The sequence below is a fragment of the Cyclospora cayetanensis genome, unplaced genomic scaffold (assembly GCF_002999335.1).
Source record: "Cyclospora cayetanensis isolate NF1_C8 unplaced genomic scaffold, CcayRef3 CcayRef3_contig_38, whole genome shotgun sequence".
NCBI lineage: Eukaryota > Apicomplexa > Conoidasida > Eucoccidiorida > Eimeriidae > Cyclospora > Cyclospora cayetanensis.
Genome location: NW_020312347.1, coordinates 219179 through 243965, shown reverse-complemented (window position 1 = coordinate 243965; position 24787 = coordinate 219179). Strand labels below are relative to the sequence as shown.

Below are 24787 nucleotides of genomic sequence, written 5' to 3'. Positions count from 1 at the left end.
GCCGGATTCCATGAGCAGCCTCATGATCCGACTGTCCCTCTATCAGATAGCTGTAGCACAGCAGACATGTCAGAGTGCTGAAGGCTTCATCAAGCATTCTCTGGGTGTTTCATAAGGCTTCTTGTTCCTATATTTTGTCAGAGACGACAGCACGAGTAGAAGGTAGCCAGTCAGTTACTTGCACGGTCACGTGGTCTGGGTGAATTTTCCCCCTCCAAACAAGTTGGCCACTGATCGTCAGGATTCTGCAACACTTCGCAAATTGTTTCGCGTCTACTGGCACTCCGAAGAGAGCATCCGCGGTGCTGTGTTATGAACGGGGCTGGGAGGGGTGGCGAGCGCCGGGATGGGGTATCCGTTACAAGGCTCCTCCTCTGAGGCCCGTCCCCAGACCAGCGCACGACTGCATAAATATACGTAGAAGCGAATCTCTGTAGGCCCCTAGGATTATGGCGGATTATAGCTCAGCATGCACCTACAAAATCTGCTTTTGCCTATTAGTAATTCCTGCAAAGCGCACCAGGGTTTTATATTTAACAATGCGCAGCGAGCAAGTTACATCTGGCTTGCTTACTTCACCTTTTTTGCCGTGTATGCATAGGACACTGGGCTGTCTTTCCTCAAGCGTCTTCCCCTGGCTTCTTTCGTGATAGCTCCACGGTCCCTAACTCCGAGTTCAAATACTCATCCTAGGAAGGTTCATATTTGGCCTTATCCACTTATCCATGCTCCACAGCAACCTTGGCAAGAGCAGCAGACTTGCAAAGGTGTTACAGGTTTTGTTCAACTGCACAGTATCGGTCTTCTCAGCAAACAAAAACTCAGGTGCAGAGTCTAAGGGGAGCTACCAGAGCAGAGACCGCGCTTTTTGCAGGATTTTGATCGAGAGAGAAAAATGCCAAGAGGCGCCTATCGCTTCGGCAGGGCAATTTACACGGGCTTCGCGCATATGAAGAGAATGGCTGGGCCTGCACAATTGTACACCAGCGCGCCACCGGCGTGGGAGATTGGGGGGCTAGAAACCGAAAATTTGCGAAAGGCTGATACGGAGAATGTTCATAGGCACACGAGCATGAACGAACATGCAAATACGATCTGCATATTTTCAAGTAATTACCTCCAGAGTGACGCACGAAGGCGCCCCACTTCTGTCTTGATATCCTGAAGTGAGACTGACTCAAGTTCTTTTGGTTCCTTTTTTGGTCTCCAGATTCAAACTGCCTTCCTGAGTACGGTACGTTTCTTGGGTATTGCAGACCCCAGTGCATAACCTACATAGTGCGTAGTTAGGTAGACCGTGGTACACACAGACATTTGTTACTATTCCAAATGTATACAATCAACACCCAGTAAGTACTTTGTTAAATGCATGTATCGACCGATTGCACGTTCTAGTTGTGGTGGAACACGCCGTGCTAGAATGGTTTCTTCAGGAGTACTAAGTGTTTGCGTGCCACTGCGTGCAAATATTATGTACAACGCGTTTTTGAAGGTCACCTTAAAGAGAGAAACACTTAACTATTGACTCTAAACAAACTTGATAGAACGTTATTGAGTGGATTATAAAAGAAGACCCTCCGTCCCTCACCCGCGTCCCTCAAAATTTTCGAGTTTATGAGAGATAGGCAGCTGTATTGCGCGTTGCTGCATACTTTCGACACTCCTGGTATTCGCAGTTGCTTGCACACAGCCCTTAGAACATATGCACACAGCATTACTTCTTGTGTCTAGCTAATAGTACCTTTGTACGTAAAAAGATATACGAACACACAAATCATAAAATAAATTTTAGAGATTTGTCCACAGATCTAACCAGTGTAGGAGGTGTTGAAGCGTAGCTTAGCCTAAAATAGATGCTACTCTCTTCCAACAGGCTCTGGATTCTCCAAACGACTCAATTATTCCGTGTAAATTTTAGCTCTTCACCGTCACTAAGCAGCGGTATTCATTGTGGGGAAGAAGCTCTATATGGTGTCCTGGGGTGTGAAAGAAGATGTGTGGGTATTATTTAAATGGCCGAATATACCGTCAATTTTCTAGGTATGCTGGGGGGGTTTAGGACTTTGGTGCTCGTGAAGCTGTTCGCTGGCTTGGGTGCCTCCTGCAATACGACTCTACACCAAAGTATATCAAAGGCACTACCTACATGGTCGCCGGCGCGCCCCTACCGCACCAGTGGTTTACTATTGTCCTGCCCAACCACTCTTATCTGCAACATTTCGCGATTTCTATTTGCAGTGCATGGGTCTGTGGTTTACCACTCTGAATTTTGGCAAAATTAGAGGATGTATCAAAGTCAAGAAGGGTGAATCACTAGCATTTAGGATGGCTTGCTGTGGTCCGGAACAAGACGGGAGCTTTGTCGCTTGTGCATCCCGACTTCCCTCTGCAATGCATTTTTGCGCAAAGCATACCATCACGTTCTTAAGGACATAGTGGGACACACCAGAGTGGGAAAGCTTAAGATCTTTGTGGTGTCCTGGGATGCGTCTTGCAGAAGAGCCGGATGCACTGCCATGCCCAGATCGCGAGGGGATGTCCGCGCAGTTCTTTTGAAGCAGCCTTTTGCAAAGCTTAGTGTGTCTTTAAAGGGCTTGGACTAATCTGACTATGGACTGTGTTGTTGGACAAGTGCAGCAGGATTAGGGTCTAGATAGCATCTACGTCTTTGTCCACAGACTCAGCCAACATGCCCATTTCATCCCTTGCTTTGCTTCTGTAATGGCTCAAAAAGCGGCCCAATTAGTTCTCTTTGATTGACGTCTAGAAGCTTTACAGATTCTCCTGGAGAATCCTTAAACTAGGGATTTGAATCTAGTTCGTGCGTTCTGGCGTTTTTCATTAACCAGTGCGAAGCACCCCAAAGTAAATAATCAGACAGAGCGCGCCTACCGCACTGTTTTGCTGCATTTAGGACGCTATGCTGTTAAAAATCGAAGTCCTTGGCTTCAGCTTTTTCCAACTGCTGAGTGAACTTTCGATGCAGCAGTACGCTCTGCTACCCGCTGCTGCTCTCATATCCCTAATCCATACTGCGGAGCCCATTTCCTCCACGGGCCTGGACCCGGTGGTCTGCGGTGAGCAGCCACTCCTAGTGGTGCACGCACTGGGAGGAGAGCTGGTCATTACGCGCCAAGGAATGCAAAAAGGTTACGAAAGAAAAGCACGGAATTATATGCATTCTTCATCAATGCATTTCAAGCCTGAAGATTTGGTCCTGGTTGATCGACATGCATTATGAGGTACACTAGGAAACAACAGGACGAAGAAGTTTGTGGCCAGGTAGCTACAGGTATGACTACCTCTTCATGAAATAGTACTCTGTTTCTATCTGGATTGGCTGGAAGTTAGGGGCGCCCCACAACTGTTAATATCGGCTTTCTAAAGAAGTTTTCAGTCCTCCCATTTTACTTTTTGTTACGCAGGCAAGTAGCCCTTGTAGAGACGGATGATCCACGGGGATCCAGGGAATGCTGGACTCTAGGACTGCTGAGCGCGTAGGACACACTTGACGTTAGTTTTGTGGAGGATAGGGAGAATGTTTAGCATTGTGGTTGGCGAAAGAGCTGCTGTGGGCTTTGGTAGCTGCTGGGAAATTCACGGTGTGCTTAGTATGAGGCATTAGTTACCACGAATAGTAAACCGCGTGTTCTTTGGCGATTGTTTTTGCCCAGCGCATGGTTTGTGTTTCCATGCACGCACATTTGTGCAGGAACGCGGGAAGAATGTCTCTACATTCTTCCTACACCGCATTTTGGGCTTTGATGTTGACTGCTCTGCATGAAATGCCTGTGACTGCATGCAGAAACTGCTCTATAAAGCGCGGATACACTGCTGAAATGAAGGGTCCTTCGATACCACTCACATTTCACTTCTGTTGTTGCATAGCAAGAGGCTCACACATATCAGCCGACTACAACAGCGAGCCATCGCACCTTCGCGGCCGTGTTGGTTTGGTTCCCATTCGTTACTAGCTAGTATGTGAGTTTTTTGTGTCTGCGGCTTCTCTGTAGCGATTGTATCACACATGTAGTTTCCCACTTGCAGTGTTTCCAGCGGTTCGACATGCCTGAAGAGTGGCAGTAGGACGGAAACTTTTGCGCTTATATAAACGTTCTTCGTTCCAATAGACAGGTGCGGGACATTCAGGCTTGTGTTCTAAAACGGGCGGAGAAAAATGTAGCTGCCCTAACTATATATACCTGTGAATTAGTAAGGAGTTGACTGATTGCCTTGCCAGTCTTATAATTTATGTAATGCAGAGTAGCATCAGCTCGGTAGAAGGAGACGCAATGGTATATGCATGTGCTCTAATTGCGCTCTGCGAAACTGACAGTGAATACGGGGGCTACTCAGAGGATACAACTACGCACAACCTAAATGTCGCTCCCTTCATTTCGGGAACTCTGAGGGACACGGGCAGAACAAAGAAGGTATTTTGGAGGTGCTCACTAGCATTAAATTAAGATTGTGACAACTCATCGCCGTACACGAGCCAAAAGCGGCAGAGGACCCGGTCCCCGCCATCGATTTCTGGCTTGTTTTCTTCCATTGTAGCTTAGCGAAGCTTCGGAATAATATTTCCTGCAGATAACTCTCTTATGTTAGTTTCTTTCACCATCAGGTCTTGCTGCAGTGAGCGTTCAAAATGCTCAGGCTCGCGGTGGGTGTGAAATGCTGCATTTTTCGGGTGTAGCCGTGAGCACTGGCTCATTCATTATGGAAGAAAGCCTCTTTCGGCTGCTTTCTTTCCTCCTGGTGCCGGTCTTCCCTCGGATGGGGGCACCATGGTCGATTGTCGAATGCCTCTTTATCTGATACTGCTGCCTCGCGGAAGGCAGCCTTTTCAGTGATCCTTCTTTGGCAGCCCTCCCGGTCAGCATGTCGCAGGTTCTTTGCTTTACCACAAACTTTTGCTTTCCGCCACCTGGCGTATTCTTCCTGTATGTTCTCCTCTCCACCTGGCCTATTTCCTCTGCATATTGTCCTTGGCACCCTGCCCGTTTCCCCCCGCCCGTCCCTCCTGCAGAGCGGGCAGCAACGCTCTTGCTTCTTCCCAAGGAGCGCTAATGTTCGTGTGCAAAAAGGGGTGGTCTGGGGAGTCTTGCCAGTCTGCAGCAGTGTGAAGCTGTGTCTTCGTGCCACCCCCACTGTGGCCTTGCCGTTGGGGCTTTTTGAAGTTTGCTGGTGTGTAGACCTTGGAGGAAGCCGCCACGTTGCTGGGGGTCGTGTTGCTGATGAGCTCCACGCCTTGTTGCGCCCAGAGTGTTGTTCTAAACAAAGCGCCCACGGGGTTGGCCATCATGAGGGTGAGTGAAAATCTGCATGTGTTGTACATTCCATACGCTCCGAACGGCTGGGCGTCTTGTGGTTGAGGGTGGGTCCGACGTTTTGTGCTGCGGGATGCGTCTGTAATTGAAAAATATCTTCTATAGGTAGTAAAAATGGTTTATTTCATTCTCGTTTAGGCTCGATAACTGATGCATATACAGCATTTATCAATTCTTTCCAATTATTTACCCATTATCATTAAAAAAATTATTATTCATAGCTTCTAAAGCTTTTTAGCAGATCCCTGTATAATTTGAGCCGAATTTCCATTAAACTCACAAGTATCTAATAATTCTCTTACTTTTATTTCTACTAATTCTGATAATTCATTATCTTCCACGATATCTACTTTATTTAGAAGTGCAATTATACTAGTTACTACCTTTTTAGCAAATAATAAATGTTTACGTGATTGAGGCAAAGGGCCACTTGTAGCAGACAAAACTAAAATAGCACCATCCATCTGTGCAGCACCTGTACTCATATTTTTAATATAATCTGCATGACTTGGACAATCAATATGAGCGAGATGACGTAAAGAAGTCTCATATTCTACATGAGAATTATCAACTGTAATTGCTCTAGCTGTCTCTTCGGGAGCAGAATCAACTCTGAATAACTTTTTGCTTTTGCATTATTTATTTTAGATAGACAAGATATAATTGCTGCAGTTTTTGTAGTTTTTTTAATGATCTACATGCCCGATAGATCCTACATTAATATGTTTCAGTTTTTTGAAAATTTTGCCGTAATTTGTTTTCCTAAATTAAATTTTTTTAAACGAGCCTGAATACATAAAAATTTTATTAGTCAATGCTTTTTCAATATCCCAACTTATAATAAGATAGTATAAAGATTAGTCAGGTGGTATGGCGACGGATTTTGATTTCATTCTACATAGGTTCAATTCCTATCTCTTTAAAATGCGCGTGAGAGCGGGGAGCGTAAATGCGCATATGTACATGCATGCGCTCACTCAAAAGCCATGCGTGCCTGCACGCTTACACACAGATGGCACACACTTTTACGTCGGAGCCCAAACCGTTCGGACTAGGGCTTTTGGGTTAGCTAGAATGGCTGCTAATATACGTGTATGTATATATGTGTGTATATGTGAGTATGCGTGTATAAGTGTGTGCATATGTATTTGTATGTGTGTATCTGTATGCACATCTGTAATTGCGCATATCAGTATCTATGTATGTCTGTATCTGTATGGATATCAGTATCGGTATCTGTGAGTGTAGGTGCCTGTGTTGGGGTTCCCTGTATGTCTATGTATATGTGGCTGTACGGTTGGCGGCGCGCCGGTGAAGTCTTTTGCCTGAGGCCCCGGTGCCTGCGCTCTTTTGGTTTATTCGCGTGTGCTTATGGCTCTACTGGGCTGGCCATTTGCACAAGCCTTTGGGGGCGAGCGCTGCGCTGGGTTTTTGGGAGAGGCGTTTAACTGGCTACTTCCCGTGGGGGAACAGGGACCTCCTTGCGAGCCGCCCCACCAGATGGCTCCGTATCTTTGATTGGTTGCGACTTTAAAGGAGATGAGCGTAACAACTTGCGATCCGCAACCCCGGTTCTCGTGGGCACGCCCCATCGCTTCCGCAGAGCTATGGGTGCCTAAGGCGGGCGAGGGCGAGGAGGGCGTCGGCCCTTGGTGCGAGTGTTTGGGTCACCCCGCTGACAGGAGAGCTCTCATCAAGGCCTTTGAACTGGCAGCCGAGCAGCGGGGGAGCGCCTCGCGGTGCCGGAAGGAAGAAGGACGTGGGGTCGTGGGGGGGTACAGCAGAAGTCGCTGCTCCTTCGGAGGAGGGGGGGAGGCGGCGGCAGGGGCGAAGAATGTGGCGGCTTCGCGGCCGAGGAAAAACAGGACTCCTAAGGGCCCCTGCGGCCCTCGTGCGAGTCAAAAATCTACACGACTTGCGAGCGTTGCGCCTCGCTTGTAGGGGCCACCGTCACGCAGTGTGCATCACCGCATCACTGCGCGTGCCTCTGGAGGGACGCTACTCTCCTCCGTCGTGACGCCGCAGTGCAGGAGGCCCTAGTATGCGGCCTTTCGGACTGCATGTCCACTATGGTGTGGGTTTCCGGTCTAACGCCAGCGCAGGACGCAGGTCAGGACCACGGCATTTCTGCTGCTCATGCTGCTGATGCGAGAGGACACCCCGCCGCTGCCGCGGAAGCGGGCAAGGGGGCGGTGGGGAGAGGAGTGGGGGGGGCCAGCAGGCAGAGGGGAGGGCGCTTTCGGAAGGCAGGGGGGCCTTTAAGCTTCTCGGCCACGCGGACAGCAAGCACGAGTGGGGTCCCCCCGATAGGGGTAGACCCGTGCTGGCCTCCTCGGGGCTGCTTTCTGACCACTGCTGCGGGCCGCAGCCGGCAGACCCCGTTTTCAACTCGAAGCTCTTCTCAGGAATGTGCACCTGCACGATCCAGAGGCGCGTTAGCAGCTGGAGAAGCGGCGATAACGGGGCCGCCAAAGGCACGCAACGGGACAGAGTCTCAGGCAGCGAAGGATTTCAAAAAGCCGAAGCGGCAGTTCCCCCCTCCCGGCAAGCTAATACCCCCGTTACGTGCTCGTGTGCCATGACAGAGGCGCATGTGGACCCGGCCTAAGTGTGCCCCTCAGGGTATCAGACGGAAGACTTCTCCGTCCACGCGTAGAGAATCGAGGGGGTTGCTTTCAGGCAGGCGGGCGCGCTCCGTCGGACGTCCGACGCTCGAAGGGCATCCACCGGCTCTTCGCAGTGGCGGAATGCGCGTCCCTCTTGCCGATCGAGAAAGAGGGGCCCTTTGGATTCTTGGTAGAACACTCAAAGACCATACTAAGCGGCTGACCGGGCGGATAATCCTTGGAATGGAGCCGTTCTCCATGCTTTCATCGGGCGACAGCAGGGCCTCCACGGAGGGCTCGGGGCCTAACTGCACCGACTTCTTCCTAGAACCTGGAGGGTCGCAGCTGCTGAATTGTTTGCGGCAACTGAGGGCAAAAGGCACTTTTGTATTAATCGAGCTGCCGTACGAGAAGTCCGATGCAAGCATCAGGTGTGCACGCTGTCGCCGGGTGAGCGGATGGGTTCGCTTCTAGAGAAGGAGGGAGAATAGGTGCCTCTTTTTACATCATGCATGCATATATGCAGCGTGATCTTCAAAGGATCGCGGAGGGTTCCTGTTGCCACGGGGTACACTCAGTGGATGCGCCGTTCCATATATATGTATGTATAGGTATATATATGTATACATGCATATATGTATACAGGTATATATATACCTATATATATGTCCGGCTTTCTCATGCCTCTTTATGTCTCATGCCTCTTTATTCGTGTGCGCTGCGGGTCTGCAGGTAGTTCAAGTTGGCGGGCTGCTGCAGCTCACATATGCCGGGAGTGATGTGTGGCATCATGCAGGACACTACAGCTCCACACACTCGTCTGGACTGTGCGCAGCGTAGTCTACAACTCAAGACGCTCTTCGAGGCAGAATTTTGCGGCTTTGGAGTCGTTGGTAAGGCTGATACAGAGTGCGTTCGGGGCGATTTTTCCGCGCTGCGAGTTGCGCGCGTGTTGTATCTTTGGCTGATTTGGGGTAGAGGTGGGAGGTGGTGGGAGGGGGTTCTTGTAGAGCAGAGGGCAGCTGTGTCGGAAGGGCAGTAAGTGCAGAACGCAGGCAGTGCTTGATGCCTTAGCTAGCTCAAAATGCTGCGTACATGGACTACGATCTGCACAGGTTGATCATTGAAACATCTGCGGGGCTGGACGCCTTCCTCGGCACCTCCGTTGTTGGCCGGCGCTCGATTTGTCTGCCTCCGGAGCTAGTAAAAACGTACAGTGCGCAGTGGCAGCTGCGTGGGAGCTCTCATCATCATCAGGGTATGTTTGCAGATGCTGCAGGCTGCATATGGTGATTGTGTGAGGCTCTCCGTAGGCAGGTGGATAGTGTTGGGGGGTGGGAAGCGGCGAGATGGTTGTAGGTGGTGCACAGCGCAGCACTGCGCGCGTAGGGGAGAAGACTGGTAAAGGGCTGAACATGATTTTCCCTGCTAGTGAGTGGTCTCTTTGATATGCTAGAAGGGGATACAGATATTTAACACCTAGGGCAACCACGGAGGGCAGCAGGAGGTGGGAGGCCTCAAAAGGAAATACGTCTTTGAGCATGAGTTGAAGGTGCGCTGCACTTTGTCTCAGAAAGCTTGACTCTGGGTTTTGCGCGATTCAGGAGAAGGAATTCTTGCGGGTAGGACTACACCAGGTGGCATAACTGCCGTGCTAGACAGCGACTTTCCCTGTGATTTGCTCTTCGCTCTCCGAGATGGCCGGAGGGAGCAAAGTATTAAGGGTCTGCAGAGGATCATCCATGCAATAAACGCGGTGCAGTCGTGATCCAGCCTGTAAGGCACTGCCCTAGGTTTGCGTCGTAAATCCTTTTTTCTTCGCAGCTCACCCATTGTGTGGGGACAAGCGAAGTAGAAGAAAAAGACCGGCACTGCGTCTCGCATGTTGCATCGGCCGCTGTAACTGTGGTAAGCATGAAGAAATCGATTCACATGATGAGCGTCCTCCTTGGGCTGTATGTGTAAAACTAGACTAAATGACACATTTTGCGGAACTAAAAGATGGCCCCGTCTGCGCCGTTGGTAGCGCTAACGCTCTCTTGTCGGACTTTTCGTTCTACCTTCGGCGCGGGCTCTTTTGTTCTGTGTAAATTAGGGTGCATATCAGGTCTTACAAAGTGCTGGCACCATTTAAAATTGATATCTTTGCGGGATTCACAGCATTGACACTAAAAATTATCGGCGCCCAGTCATATTTTATGTACTTCCGTGAAACGCCTTTGCAGATGGATTTCTGCTAAGCAGAGAAGCTGTAGGAGCTGTGTATGTTGTAGCTGCTGCACAAAGGAGAGCAGCTTCTGTGCTGTTGTCTCCTTGCTAGGAGGTTCCTTCCTCATCTTGTGAACAAGAATGCGCTCGCGTCAGTCTACTGCGCCCAGCAAGCCGTTCTGAGGGGACGCGTTCAGGAAGAAGAGAAACTGCTCCCAATCCATGACGCCTGCACAGCCGCAGTTGCATACACGTTCAGGCCCTGTTGTGCGGAGGTGTCTATCAATCCAACGTAGCACAGCCAAGCCTCACACACTTGGTGTAGAGTTACGCAGATACTTTGCTGCTTGACTGTCCAAGCTGACAGACAGGGCGTGGAGGAGGGCATCCCCGCAAGGATCATCCACGAGCCCTTCAAAAGATTGCACACATATCCCGGCTAGCGCTCTGCATGCTAGGCTGCACGTTTTTGCGCCGAGAGACACACGAATAGGCCAGAAAAAAAGAAAGTCTCGAAAGGCTGTGTGCCAGGAGGACCTTTCCTTCATGTGACGCGCGCGGCGAGTCTGTTTGCGCATCCACGAAGGAGGGGTAGGCCCCTTCTTCTTGACTCCTACCGTCAACAGGAGACCACTTCCAAATACACCGCGAAAGGTCTTCTCGGTCCATCCAGTCCGCAGATGAGCCGGCACCTCCGAGAAAAGAGCGAAAGACGCACTCTGTGCAGAGCGCAATCGCCACGCGGAGGCGCACAAGGTTCCTTCGCGTGTGTGTTTGAGGGTTTAGTGTATCGCGCGGCTTTTGTGTTTAAACCTCAGCGCAAGCAGCGTTGCTCTTTAAACGAACCAAGTGCATCCGACGCTATTGGCTCTTGTCCGACAAAGTCGTTGATGTGTGCCCACGAGAACTTCTGGGGGCCCTTTTTGGGCGGGGCGTCGGCCACGCTGCGCATGCGCATGCGCATGCGCCTGCATATCTGTAGGAATTCTTCATTGGCGACTGCACGCAGACTCAGAGCACAGAGCACCGCAGGCTGCAATCAGCTACAGGAGGGGAGGAGGGAGTCGAATTTGGAGGGCGTTGCAGGGCAAGTGAACGTTATGCGGGAGGGGGGAGCAGGGGGGAAGCAGAGAAGAGCGGCGGGAGTTGGGTGCCTTTCGTCCGGAGCCTCAACAAATACGCCCGTGCAACTGGACTTCTTAGCGCGCGCCTGTGCGCAATTTAAAAAGAGGCCCTTTGGCGAAGCCGCACCAGGTACGACGCGTATGCCTAAGGGCGCCTGTCCTGTATTCGCAGTGGTAGGCCATAAGAAGGGGAGTGCTTGCGTTGCCGCGCAAAACTGCGTAAAGGTAAGTCTTCGCTGCTGCTGCTGCAGGCTGCCGGCAGGAGGGGGCTGCCCCGCCTCGGATTTCTCCTCTTCTATGAGGAACAGCTGCTCCCATGGCTGCTTTTCGGTCCGCTTTTCCCCCTTGCGCGCGTTTTCGAGCTTTCTAGAACGACGGCCCCTCAGCAAGGGCTGGTGTGTCTCCAGCCACGCCCCCACGCTATACGCTTTGGAGCTGCCGTCACGCGCCTTAGGCGCCTCCGCGTCGAGGCTTTCCTGAGCAGCTGTCGCCGTAGACTCGCGCGGACTGCAGAGAGCGCTTCCTACGGGGGAGGCTCCGGAAAGACGGCCAAAGATCTTTGGGCAACAAGGCGCAACAACGCACAGCGCACGGCGGGTGTCGTTGGACACCTCGCCCTCGAAGGATGGAGGCACACAATTCGGCGGGACTATGCGCGACGGCCTTCAAGCCACGGGAGGCGGCGCGCACTGCAATACGCTGCGTCGCACTGAACTGCATTGCACTGGAGCGTGGGGGAGAGGGGTAAGGGGGTGGGCGCAAGTACCTTTATCAAATCGAGGGTCTGAAAGCCCGGTGTAAAGCGGCGCTGCGTGGCCGTGTCTCGGGCTTTGTACCCCCGCAGCCATGCGCTCAAGTGCCTCGACTGCCTTATTCCCCGCGACAAAGACACGGGCCCCTCTTTCCCTTCGCAGCGCAGCAAGATGGGGGGTGGTTCAAGTCTGCAGGAGAGGACGCAGGGGGGCGATTCCAGAGCCGTCAGCGCCGTCAGCCACCACAAGAAGACAGCCAGGAGGCTGCGGAATTCCAGCGAAGCGGAGGAACTAGCGGCCATTCCAGGGATTGATCCCAGGGAACGCCGCAGCCGCGAGGGGGCACCGTCCTAGGGAGTAATGCGGTATCCTCCAGCTTCTGGGGGGGCTGTGTGTGGCAAGCTCGAATCAGAACGCAAGGCGAATTTCAAGGGTGGAGGGGCTTGGGAGCTGGTCTCTGCGCTCCCAATACCCTCCCGGATCACGGGTGCAGCAGGACTGCGGTGTATCACCCAGAGCGTCCAAGTGAGATCGTGGGGTGTGGCAGAGAACACAGCATGCCGTCTTCCCCCAAATAAAGCAGTCAACAATGGCATTAAAGCTAGATAATCCACGTTTGAAGGGAATAACACACATGAGTGCATGCAGAAGGCTCGCTCTCTCCATACGACCCGGGGGTCGTGATTGCATCCAGCCATCCGGTTTGGTGGGTCTACTGCTTTTGTTCGCATTTCTTCCAACTGTAGCCTCCCTTTCAATGAAACTTTAGCTTAGTATTGTAGATTTTGTCAAAGCCTCCGGAATCGTGCATTTGACGCCACAAAACTTCGAAAGAGCGCTTGCTTCTGAGTGCCGGTTCACCACTTGTCAATCTCCCGCAGCCGATTCTTCACCATTTCTTCTTTTTGCGCTTTCCCAATCAAGGAGCCAGGCACAAAGGGGTTATTAGCGTCTGCTTACCCGAATAGCCAAGCATCTCTCCGGCGTTTAACTACAGCCCGTGGCCGTCCGTCCTTCGCCCAGGAAGACAAACAAACGGCCAAGACCTTCTGAGATCGCGCTTGCCGTTCTTCATAGCACCACAGCCAAGACGTAACGGCGCACTTTATTGCAGAGGAGCAATGGGGACTCAACATTCAGTTCTGCCGGTCATTCTGGACTTGAGGATAAAGGCGCGGGAGCTTGTAAGGCAAAGAAAATCACTTTCCTATAAGTATCTGCTGGCTTCGTTCCTGTGAAAATACGACTATTGGTTCTGATGTCTGGCCACTGAATTTGTGCTATGGATGCTTGACAGAAGAGGCAGAGCGACAGGTGCTACAGGGAAAGTCTGCAAGAGAGAGAAAAGATACGGCGCGCACTCCTACGCCATAACCAGGAGGGCGCAAGGTGATTCAAACATCCTTTATTTCTCTATGAAACAACAGAACTGAGTAGCCTATAGCATGGACACACTCTCAGGCTACCCCTCTGTTGCCTCCCTATTACTTGTTAACGCACGTTAGCAGCCTGCTCTAGCGGCATCGTTGTGCAGAGCTTGTCTTCTTTGCTTGTTTGCCCTCCTAACATAGAGTCTTTGCGCAGAATTATGTACGCAAACAACACGAAGGACTAAATTGTCTCCACATGTCGTCGAAACTCGAGGCAGTGGCATCCCGTCTCGATGGCGCTCACCGGTCGCACCAGGTGGGCTCTGCCTTCAACCCCATTCCCCCACTTAATAACGGTATTCAGCAATTATGCACGGTCCAGTACCACGTTTTCCCAATAAAATACACTAGAAACTAGGGTACGTCTAGAAGGCTGGCGCAAAGAGATCTGTATCACATACCTAGCATTTCGCCCAGCTGTTTAGCCCCATTTTTGCATATCTCAGCCTGTTCATTCACCTTTTTGCCTTACCTGCACTGGTGCGAAATAAGATGCCTGCGCATATGAAACCCACTTTTATGGATGCTTTATTCGCTGCTTGCTATTTCTTCTGTACACGACCTCGTCTGTATACAAACTTTCCCCCAAATAGGGCAAACTCATATTAAGCTTTGTCTGCTGAATGTAAGACTTTTGAAGGCCGAAGCCTCAGCTGCCCGAGGAGGATGATGCGGCACCACTAAGGGCTCCTCTTTGTGCGATTTTTCAGCTTACTACAAAAATTCATTCGGTCGCCTCTGGCCTCTCGGGAGCCTTGCGGAAACTTGATAGCTCCGCGTCTCTCAGGGAAATTGAATTGTTCTCTAAGTTGTTTGATGACCTCGTGGGGCAAAGACCCTGAATCACAGGCGCCGTAGCGTAGTGTCCACCGTACTGAACCCTTTAATCCTGAGCCGGAAGCCCGGAGCTCAAAATATTGCTGTTACCACAGTTGCAGCCCATATATCTGTGTGATACACCCGATATTCGATGGTTGCTAGCCGTATTCCGTGTCTGCTTCTTTAGGACGTCAGGAGCGATTCAGTGTCGAGTTTGTTGGATGCTTCTACTTCCAGCGCAATGCCCACGCAGCAGGTGAAGTGAAAACTTGTGTGTGTAGAACACGCATAGCAGATATGTCGTATATTTCTTCTTTTGGAAACACAGGCGGCTCGCTCTTGTTATTTCGGTCAGACTACTCTTTTAGAACTGAATTGTTACTTCCCGATACCGATTTACTGCTTGCTTTTTTTTGTGGGCCACAAATGGTGACTTCTATATGCCATGCTTATGCCATAATATGTTATGCCTGAAACCTTTTCTTGTGTCTACAGGTCGACAAGGTATTATTAGAAGTGGCTCAAGCCTACCGCATTCCTTTGGAAGACCACGCAGAGGCGGCAGACGCTCTTGTGGCAACCCACAAGGAGCAAATGTCTAGACAGCAAGTAGGTTCTCTGGGAAAGGATTATTCATGTGTATACACCGCTCGAGCCGGGGTAAATGCTCGGGTAGCCGGAAGAGAATGTATGACCGAAAACCACAGAGGGTCCAAAGAAGTAACTGGCAAGTGCTGTTAATAGCCCTAAATTGAACCGGAATGCGGTTATCGCATGTCGGACTGATCGGGTGGACGTACACCCAATGTGTGTCACTCATGTCGAGTGGCATCGGTCGTCATTTTTAATTTTGCTGTATTTTGGACGGCCCGAATGCCACCGCCACTCTTCTTCTCGGTTGCAGCAAGATACATAATTGAGCCGCAACAGCGATCAAAGCATTTAACTCGGATGTGGCAAGTACTTTGGCATAGGAGGGGATGCTCTCTCTGAGTGCTGGACATCAAGACAGGGCACGAACAATTCTTTGGAACGGCTCTGTTGCTTATTTTTCGCTTAAAACAAAAAATGTATGTGTATATACATAATGATGCTCATTAAAAACAAACATTCCGCTGGAACCATCTTATCTGGCCAATTGCATTGATTCTAGGAACTATGAAAGCTGAGCCGCTTGGGCTAGAGCAGATTTCGCCGAAGTGGCTTCCCCAGCAAAGTGCTCGGTGAAGAACGGGGAAAATGATGAGGATTAGTGAAAACTAATATCCTTTGATCTATTTTGGTGTCATTTCCTCCAACCAGATACACGGACATTGCATCGGATTTTTTCGGGTTCGCTCCGTCTGTGGGAGACACATAACATTTTTTCATTCGTTCCCTTAAGGAGGCCGTTAGAAGTCGACGGTCGTCAAAGACCGTAAGGTTTCATTTACATTTAAATTTGTTTATTTTCTTATTGTCTCTGAGTTTTCGCCTTATTTGCCCATGATTGCCCTTGCTCTCGGTTGGTGCTCCAGGGTATTTGTTCTCTTGCGCACGCCATAATTGTACAAGTATTCAAAGCAAAAAGGGATCACACAGCCACTTACTCATTGTGTCACTTGGCTAGGCAGAAGAAATGAAAGTTTGCAAAACGCCTGCGCGTCATCTCCATTTTATCTAGCAGCGGTAGGATGGGATTATTCTGAAAGGCGCCTCATTGCATTGAGCCCTGTTGTTGCTCAAAACTAGAGTAACCGGCAATTCACGTGATGATTTGAGCGTAACTGAGTCTCTTTAATTGCTAGTCTTTCCCTCTTTACCCGATCGAGCGCCACAGAAATGCGGGGATTGCTGCCTTTGGCTGGCTCTTCCTCTACGGGTTCGCCGGTGTTGCATCTCTCTGTCTTGTTGCTTGTGGTCCTTCTTTCGTGTGTGCCACAAAGTGCATCATCTTCTTTCTCCCACGAGAAATGTTTCAGAGGAAAAGCAGAGCGACTCTGCCGCCTAACTCCTTTGGGAACTTGGCAAGGAAAACCGACTTATGATCCTTACGAGGCCCTCGGGGTGGCTCCCAATGCTCCCCTCAAGTCAATTCAGCGGGCATACAGAGTAAAGGCAAGGGTCTGCCATCCAGACAAGCTGCGTGCTTTTTGCGCTAAGGAGACGGGTGTTCATGAAGGCGAGAAGGAAGCGCATGAAGAACCGTTTGTCATTATAAATGCAGCATATGAAATGCTGAGGAACGAAACACACAGAAAGCTTTTTGACAGAAGAGGGTCGGGAGACGGAGGGCGGTTTGTAAGAAGGGGGCACAATACCGGAATCTTGGGACGGACGGCAGCAGCAGCCACCACCGTCCTGGACATGATGAACCTTTTCGCTCAAGGCTACAGCTTTGGTTCAAAAGATTCAGATGAAGACGAGGAACTGGACGAAGAGGAGCTAGATGACGATGACGAGGATGAAGACCCCTTTTCTGCTTTCGACTTATTTGGGATGACAGGAGAGGAGGAGGACACGCCGGTGGGACAGAGTGACAGCGGCTTCGCCTTTGAGTGGGATCTTTTTGACATGGCATCTATCATTTGATTCTTGCGTGCGTTACGCTTTTTGGCGGTGCTTCCCCGCCGCTCGCATTCTAACTTTGTATACCCGCTGATTTTCTAAGAAGGGATGCCGCTTTTTTTTGATTAGCGCGGCTTCCGCACGCCTTTGCAGGTGTTGTCCATAAGTTCGTGTATGCTATAGGAGGCAGACTTACCCAGTTGCTGTCCATACCTAAATTGACCCCCTGTTTGTAGAGCAAGAGCAGACTTCAATATTTACTGCCTACTCTTTTGTGCTTGCTCGCAGCAGAGCCCTACACTCAGGTAAAAACACCCCTGCGACTATCAACTCCACGTGCGCTACGCGACTATACCAGCGAGAAAAACCCTCAGAAACACAAAGTCCCCCTTTGCAATACTTGTTCAGTTGATAAAACTGCCTCGGAACGGCTGACTGCGTTGTTTCTAGTCAAAGGTTGCCAAGTGTTCCAGCAAGCGAGCGCACCAACTAGCTGCATCCCGCCGCTTTGTGCAAACAATAGGGGCAACGCAGTGGCAGTGTGGCACGGAACAAAGTATGGCGGCAGACGGCACAAACATGCGTTGGCGTCTCCCCTGCACTAAAATCAAGAGGTGTACAAAATATCCTCTGCTTTCGCCGACACGCCTTCAGCATTTGCTGGGCTCGCTGCTGGTTCACATTTGACGTCTCCCTCTGGGTCCGGGAGGCCCCGGCTTTCACATGGGGGCCCTTCGGGGGGTTCCCCGCCATTTAAGCCGGTAATAATATACGCTGCGGCATCCTCAGGACTCCCCCACACTATTCTAAGCATATCATCTAGGCCAAGGGGTGATAGCGCGCGCTGCTGCCTGCTGCTCAAGAGAGCACCTCGAGGGCCCCTTTTCCCCGCCAACGCCCCCCGCATGTCAGGACATGTAGGGGCTGTTTCAGGAGGAAGAGGTACACTGGGCACCCCTACGCCAGTCTCCCTGCAGTTGATGCTCGAGGGAAGGGCGTTGCTGGCGCTCAAAGGGAGCGCCGAACAGGGTGACGGGGTTAGAGACCCTCCGCACAGCTTCTGCGCTACGTAGTACCCCTCCACTCGCAGCAGGAACTTCTTAGGATCGTAAAACGCGACAAATTCTTTAATCTGCCGATCCTCAATCATTTCCCAGCCCGCTGTAGCAGCCAACATCGAGCAGAGCTTAGAGAGGCCGAGTGGAAGCGTCCCGTGGGCACTCCTTGTGGGCAGCTCCACACCACCGTCTCCCACGAGGCCCCCAGAGAGCATCCACGCCACGGCTCTTGCCCTTGCGGCGTCGAATCCCAGTCGACTACAGCTGAAGGAACGAGACATACGTCTGCCTTCAGCAGGGCCCCTTGGATCGCCTGCTGTGTGCCACTGGACCCTCCACAGCTTCTTGAAGCTATCATAATACACCCCCTTGACGGGAGAGCGCAGACTGCTGACTGAAGCGTCGCCGGAGTGCCCGCAGGAAGATTTCAGGGATGCAAAAGCCCTACCAAGATGGGTGGGACCGGAGGGGTGACCGCTATCGTGGTCCGCCGCGCTGCTGCTGCTGCTGCTGCTGCTGCTGCTGCTGCTGTTACTGCTGCTGCTGCTGCTGCTGCTGTTACTGCTGCCACTGCCAAGTCCCGCGGGACGGCGTGACCCGCGGGGCCCCCCACTGCAAAACGAGGTCGCAGCCTCGGAGGGTGCGCTCAACAAATGAAAAGTAGACGCGCCTGCATCAAGCCTGGGAGTCTTTTCCCTGCCTTCCTCTAGAGAAAACTGCTGCTGCTCTGACGGGGGGCTTGCGTAGCGAGCTGCTGCAGCGGCATCTTCCCTGCTAAGCGCCATGCCTCCAGTTTGAGGCGCTTCAAACGGTACGGCTGTATCGGCAAAGAGGTTAAGGGCCCGTGCAACCCTGCAGTACGCCTTAGCAGGCGCCTTCTCCCCCTGCCACTGGTAGGGTTCCTTGGCAGGTAGGGGCCTCTGATGCCCCTTGGGAGGCCCTCCGCCCTTCCTCTGTAAGCTGGGTCGCGATCGTCTCCGGGAACTTTTTAGACTGGCGGGGGAGGGGCTTGCCTTCCCGGTGCTTGCGTCCATGAACCCCGCGGCTGCTGTTGCTGCTGCTGCAAGTGAGTTTGCAGCTTCTGGAGGAGAGCAAGCAGCTGTTGGATCTATCAAAGGCTCGCAGCGACTCCCTTGCCTCCTTGCGCAGACGCAGAGCCGACTCTCTGGGACGGGAGACTCCGCGGGGCCATGCTTGGAAGAAGGCAGCACCTTTAGCTCTCGAAGAAAGTCTTCAAAGCCATCTGTCTCATCTATCGCGTCTAGAAATTCCCTCCGCTGCTGCAGCGCGCTTGCGACCTTCCTCACAGAGCCGCACGGAGTGACTACAAAGTCGGGCAGGGGCCCCTGAGGGCCTCCGAGAGGTGGCCGCCCACCGCAAGACACGACGGGGCCCCCCCTTGGGGAGAGTCGGCTCGAATTCGCAGACTCGAAGTGTACCTTAGCGGGGGAACTCTCCTCCCAAGGCCTCCCCGATGGCGCAGCAAGCGCCTCATAGGCTCGCAGCTCCTCCGAGAGATTGAGCACTGCCTGTAACTCTCCCGTAGTGAGGCCTTCGAGGTTTAAAGACTGGAGGAGTTGATCATTAACCTGCATAGACACGTCTGTCTCAGACCTGAGTCTCTTCACTCGGGGGCCCCAGGTCTGCCGTATTAGGGCCTCCACGCGCTCAAGCGCCAGGGATTCAAACCGGTCCATTGCCGCACGGATCAAGTCGCTAAGGATTTGCTGCAGAGGGCGCTCGCCAGAGGGGGCCCCCTGGGAGTCTTCGAAAGCACTAGCAGGCCTTCCACCGGATATGTCTCTGCGCGCGGGAGCGGCTCGCGAGGAGCGCTTCCTCCTCCCCCCCTTTTCCTCAAGAACCTGTGAACGAGGCAAGAAGAGGTCCTCCAATGCGCAGGGGGCCTCGCCGGCCTGTACCGTTCCACTGCTGGAGGTGGAAGCTTTCTTGGGATGCAATCCGCTCCGGCCGCTTCTCATCGAGGCACTGCTGTTTGAAGTCGCCTGCTCACCCGAGGATGCCGCCTCCTGCACGTCAGACAGTGGCATTCTCACCGATGAAGCAAGACTTCGAGCAGAGTGGCTCTCCTGAAGTTTCTTCTTAGGGGCCCCCTGGGGGCCTCCACGAGGTTCGTGCCCTCCGGTCAGCAAAGGTTCCGGGGGGGCCCACAAGCCTTCCGAGGCCCCTTCACGGTGGGGCTTTGCTCTCCACGTCTCCGGTCCTGGGGGCCCCTCCAGGCAAGTGCTAGGCTGTTCGCCCAACGCGAAGGGATCCTCTTTCTCTGGTGTCACTGTCTGAGCACTCCGCTCCTCAGGGGAGGCATGAGGAGGCGGCAAGGGGGGAAGGCCCTTGGAGGCTTCTGAGCAGTCAGAGCCCTTACCTGGAGTGTCGAGTGCCTCTACGCATGCATGCAAATTCGCATAGATAGCGGCTGCTCCCCCCTGCTCTTGCGGGTACTGCTGCGGTCGATGGTGCTGGTGCCGGTGCTGCTCTGCGGCCTGTTTCTGGGGAGCCTCTTCTGTGTCTCTTGAAGGCAAACCCTCGTCTGATGCAGTGCCACGCCAGCGACTCCCGTCATCAAACAAGCATAGCTCGGGAACGGGACAGTTTCTGTATTCCCCTTGGGCTTGATGGACTTTGGCGTCGGCTGTACGTACAGCCGGATGGGCATGGTGTGGCAGGCTCTGTCTAATGGAAGGCCCTGTGGCATGCTCGCCGGAGGAGACTGAACAGCGTTCTATCATTTTTAGGCGGCTTCTGAGAGCACCTCGAGGCTCCCGTGTCTAAATAGAGAGCCGATCCTGTGGTGTCTTGCAGTCCCCCGTGCGCTGGACGGCCGATTGTCACCTATGAAATCGGCAACAGGAGGGCTGGATGCTTCGGCATACCAAAACAAGTCTCCGCTCAACAGACGACAAAGAGAAAGACGGAGCAGAGAGGCTGCTGGGGAGGGGGCTTTCCTGCCGCCGACTACCAGCAGACACTGCGGGATCGGTGCGCTGGGGAAGGATATGTGTGTATGCCGCAAAGGGGTATAGGGCCTAAAATTCATTTTAAACAAATACAGGAATCGTTTTCGACGACATGGTGAATCTTTGCACACATTGAGACTATTAAAAGTAGCAGCCCATCGGTAAGTCGGCTGCTGTCTTGGTCCAGTGGCCGTGAAGACAGTGCAGCTCACTGATTTGCTGCATTGGGAGCAGAAATGCATTCATTAAGGCACCTAGAAAGATACAATGCCTTTTTTGAAGCGGATCTAGGGGGGACCAAAACAGACAACGAGGGGATGGTTGCAAATTCCAGGGGGAGAGAAAGCCCCAGGGCTAGGAGTGTCTTCAGTTGTCTGGTAGGTGGTGGCCAGTGAGAAATGTGAAACCAGTGTCTATGCAGTAACTCACACCTCTGCCGCCCCAAGCACACGGATGCTTTTTAGTTTTGATTATTCCGATCAGCTCACGCACGAATGGCGAGTATTAAGCCCCTAAAGGCCCGTGCGGCTCCCCCGAAAGCGCTCAGCTTGCAGATGAAATAAGCGCTGCTCTGGTGGCCGCTCGGGATGGCGTATCTACACTTGATGATCTGCTGGACTAGAAATCATAGCCTGAATTAAATGAGTAGCTTTAATGCGCCCCAATCAGCTTGTTCTGTGGAATTATCTAGGAGTAGTTTAGCCTGGAGCAACTAGGCACGGTGGCATCTGGTGTGCATCTGGTCGAATCCTTGTAGTGCCCGTATTGCGCCGTTCTTTTGGTTCCAAGGCCTACAAAGTTGCATATCTGTTGCCTACAAGAGAAATACAGTGTTTAAAGGTGAAACGAAGAAGAATAAGTAAGGGAAAGCAATGAAGCATACACCAGGCAGCCAAAAATGCGGGAGCCCTGGAAGCTATCGAACCTGCACCCGCCGGCGTACTGCATTTCAGTAGTTATACCAGTGCGTGCCTCCCATTAAACCCAAAACATCTATTCTGTATCTGTATTTAACTAACTATATACATCGCCACCAGCTTTCCCTTTACCGCTCTTCTACGTGCAACGCCATTCATTTGTAGCCTCTCGTTTTTAACGTAGGGCTAACACTGGCACGGAGAGGGATGGAAAGGATTGGGCCTTGCAGTTATAGTAATCCCTAGCTCATGACTCTTTTGCTCTGTTGTGCTCACTGATGTTTGAATAGCTGAGACATGCTGCTGCTCCCACATATCGGCGATTATGCCCATGTATGTACTGGTGGAAAAAGTGACCGTAGCGACTACGTGACACTCGACTACTTTCTACCACACTATTTATATCTATTTAAGAAATAAAAGAACTGACTTCTTGGTCTGTCTTTTCGTATATTGTATATTGCAGTGTATAGGTAGCTCTATGCAAAATGGCGCACTGTCGTGTGCGGGTGCGGTAGCTGCTATGTGCAGCTAGCTGTGAGTGGGCAAGCTCAAAGGAAGCAGCCCTTCTCACTCTAAGTGGCTACTCCTCCTCACGCCAAGAGCTTAAGGCGGTGCATTGTTTTCAGATATACTCTATAAAGTTCTAAAGAGTTTGCATCAAGTCCGGCTGTAGTTGTCTCAAGTAGCCCTGCTGAGACTTTAAATGCCGCGTCACGACTTTTAGCACAGGATGGTTCGATGCAGCTGTTCCTCTCTCTACCACTAGCTCTGGAAGCGCTGCAATATAACGTTTCCCCACAACAACAGTTCCCTGGCTCCGACCTGGGTGTTCGGTCGATCAATTATCTTATTTTCTTTGGTAGCAGTATGAAACGCACCCTCTGCGGTGGAAGCTGACAGTGTCACAACGTTTATTAAGATGGCAGAGGCCGGCTGCATGCCTTTACAAACGCACTAGCCCCACAGCTGGCAAAAGGACACGAATTGTCAAAAGATTTCACAGCCGGTTATAAGTACACCTCGCTTTGTACCCCGCAGATGAAAAAGAACGAGTGCTCTTCGTAGTCTGTTATTTTTGAGGAGAAACACTTTACGGGTGGCTATAGTAATCTGGTGGAAGTTGTCTTCCTGCAGAGATTATTGCAGAACAAGCCTTGGTACAAGCCCTGGCCATTCGAATTATGCCGAGATCATTATTACAGCAAGTTCTGGGAGGATCGAGGAAGATGGAGCCGAAGAAGCTATCGATACATCGATATTTTAAAAATATTTGCAGCTTTGTCTCGTAAACGCCACATTGTAGATGGAGAGCCGCTGAATATATGGCATACCTCGGGTCCTCCTGAAGTGTCAGAGCAGGTGATCGCACGGTGGGAAGCCACTCATCCATTCAATGAACGAACTGCGGAGGTTTCACAAACGTTTGACTGCTCGAGCTTCCACAGGCGAATTCGAGCACCCCACGCGCCTTTGGCCGGATAGGAAGAACCAACTCGGCATGTAGAAACTATGGATGTCGGGCTGTGCCAAATCAGTCCCATCCCCCAGTCTAAGGTAAACGAAAAATCGCCAGGGGACTCTGCGCACCTAAGCAGCTTCAAATAGCTTCTCAACAACGCACCAGTTTCTATTGTGGGATATTAAGCTAGAATCCAAAAGTACAAGCGCACGCAAAAGGCAAAGAGCTTGAACAACCAAACTAGGCTAACAAGAAGCAGGCATCTTGGCAAGCAGGGAAGGCATGTAAAGAAGATGGCACGCCCTACGCGCAGGTTGTGACACAATGAAGGGTCCTACAGGGGAATCAGTCACAGTTGAGAACCCAAAGCAGGGCAATTTTGGGGGGAGGACTTCATTTTGATGGCCAAGAGCTGTCAGCGTTACTGGACACAAATAGCGAAGTTTATATACTATTTGAGGACAGGGCACCAAAATGCAATGTTTCTATGCACTCGTTAGCCGAATCCCCAAGACTCAGGTTTGCTGACGGGCGGCACAGCGCAGCCATTGGCAAGGATACGGCAGGTTACTTTTACTCCAGCTCAGGGTAAGGCTCTATTGGCGTTGTCAGTGAAATTTGTTGGACCCGTGCATCGTGGTGTAATCCGACATATTCCATGAGTGGCCCAACGCGAGGCATGCATACGGCCACAGGTGCGCGGTGCGGAGGCTAGGCTTCCTGGAAGCGCCGGAAAGAAGCAAATTCTGACAACCGTAAAGACGCGAAGGTCATCTGCAGTGAGCGGGGAAGAGTCAATATTGTAACGAGGCGAGGTTGAGGCTTCACGTGGGTAGCTGGGCAGAGCAGTAAGAGATGACGGTACTGAGCATGCATCCCGTCTTAGCGAATCTGTAACTGGTTCTCGAATAAAGAGGTTGATTGAACATTCAGGAAAGAAGCAGCAGATGTAGGCAAGCAACTTACAAGGAGTTTCTGGATGTACTAAATAGTGACCACCTGCCAGCAGCCAAGCAACCTGCTAGTCATCCACAGCACAGTATCAAGCTAGTCCGTGGGTCAGCCGAAATTCGTATTAACCGCGTGACAAAAGCTCCCACAGAATGAGAAGGAGATAGACTAGCAGGCGGGTGATATGCTCAAAACGAAAAATTAAAAGGGCCTTTGAGCACAGCTTGAGGTGTGTGCTGGAAAAAGACGGGAGATGGGGCATGTGCGTTGACGCCAGTTCCCTGAACAGACTGCTGCGAAGCATCGAAGCCTGATACCTTATCTTGGCGAATTAGCTAACCGTTTACACGAGTCAACAGCCTACTCGACATAAAGATGACCTACTGTGGTCCGGAACAAAGCGGGTTTCCGTCGCTTTTGTATCCCCACTTCCCTGTGCAGTGCCGTTTCGCGCTAAGCATACCATCATGTTCTTTCAGGCCATAGCGGGAATCGGGCTACACTGGATTAGCTTTGAATATTCTGGTGACCTGGGATGCGCTGTGCTGAAGAGCCAGGTGCAATGTCATGCCCAGGTTGCGAGTGGCTGGCCCCGCAATTCTCTTTAACCG

At 51.7% G+C, this 24787-nt stretch overlaps 3 protein-coding genes and 1 pseudogene across 3 annotated transcripts; 2 read left to right on the top strand and 2 right to left on the bottom strand.

Moving 5' to 3' along the window:
• Positions 1-4292: 4292 nt before the first annotated feature.
• On the top strand, positions 4293-9704 carry LOC34620330 (annotated as a pseudogene).
• Positions 9705-10296: 592 nt separating this feature from the next.
• LOC34620331 lies at positions 10297-12116 on the bottom strand. Its single transcript, XM_026334203.1, has 3 exons — positions 12035-12116; positions 11396-11917; positions 10297-10373 (listed from the first exon to the last, which is right to left on the bottom strand). Exons 1-3 carry the CDS (start codon positions 12114-12116, stop codon positions 10297-10299), a joined length of 681 nt encoding a protein of 226 aa, XP_026189988.1.
• A 1025-nt stretch (positions 12117-13141) lies between these two features.
• On the top strand, positions 13142-16840 carry LOC34620332. The gene is made up of 7 exons (XM_026334202.1): positions 13142-13204; positions 13318-13409; positions 13592-13706; positions 14161-14274; positions 14457-14525; positions 14765-14929; positions 16220-16840. Exons 1-7 carry the CDS (start codon positions 13142-13144, stop codon positions 16838-16840), a joined length of 1239 nt encoding a protein of 412 aa, XP_026189987.1.
• Positions 16841-17423: 583 nt separating this feature from the next.
• Positions 17424-20618, bottom strand: LOC34620333. The gene is made up of 2 exons (XM_026334200.1): positions 19047-20618; positions 17424-18944 (listed from the first exon to the last, which is right to left on the bottom strand). Exons 1-2 carry the CDS (start codon positions 20616-20618, stop codon positions 17424-17426), a joined length of 3093 nt encoding a protein of 1030 aa, XP_026189985.1.
• Positions 20619-24787: the final 4169 nt, after the last annotated feature.

Excerpts from the sequence above, each read along its gene's own strand:
- LOC34620332 (XM_026334202.1), top strand. The coding sequence starts at position 13,142 with ATGGGGACTCAACATTCAGTTCTGCCGGTCATTCTGGACTTGAGGATA. Across the intron at positions 13,410-13,591 it reads CATAACCAGGAGGGCGCAAG|AGTCTTTGCGCAGAATTATG; the intron begins GTGATTCAAACA and ends CTCCTAACATAG. Across the intron at positions 13,707-14,160 it reads GCGCTCACCGGTCGCACCAG|CTTACTACAAAAATTCATTC; the intron begins GTGGGCTCTGCC and ends GCGATTTTTCAG.
- LOC34620333 (XM_026334200.1), bottom strand. The coding sequence starts at position 20,618 with ATGATAGAACGCTGTTCAGTCTCCTCCGGCGAGCATGCCACAGGGCCT. Across the intron at positions 18,945-19,046 it reads ATGGCCCCGCGGAGTCTCCC|TCACTTGCAGCAGCAGCAAC; the intron begins GTCCCAGAGAGT and ends GAAGCTGCAAAC.
- LOC34620331 (XM_026334203.1), bottom strand. The coding sequence starts at position 12,116 with ATGGCTGCGGGGGTACAAAGCCCGAGACACGGCCACGCAGCGCCGCTT. Across the intron at positions 11,918-12,034 it reads AGACCCTCGATTTGATAAAG|TCCCGCCGAATTGTGTGCCT; the intron begins GTACTTGCGCCC and ends CGTCGCGCATAG. Across the intron at positions 10,374-11,395 it reads AGGCATACGCGTCGTACCTG|GCGTCATGGATTGGGAGCAG; the intron begins GTGCGGCTTCGC and ends GCGGCTGTGCAG.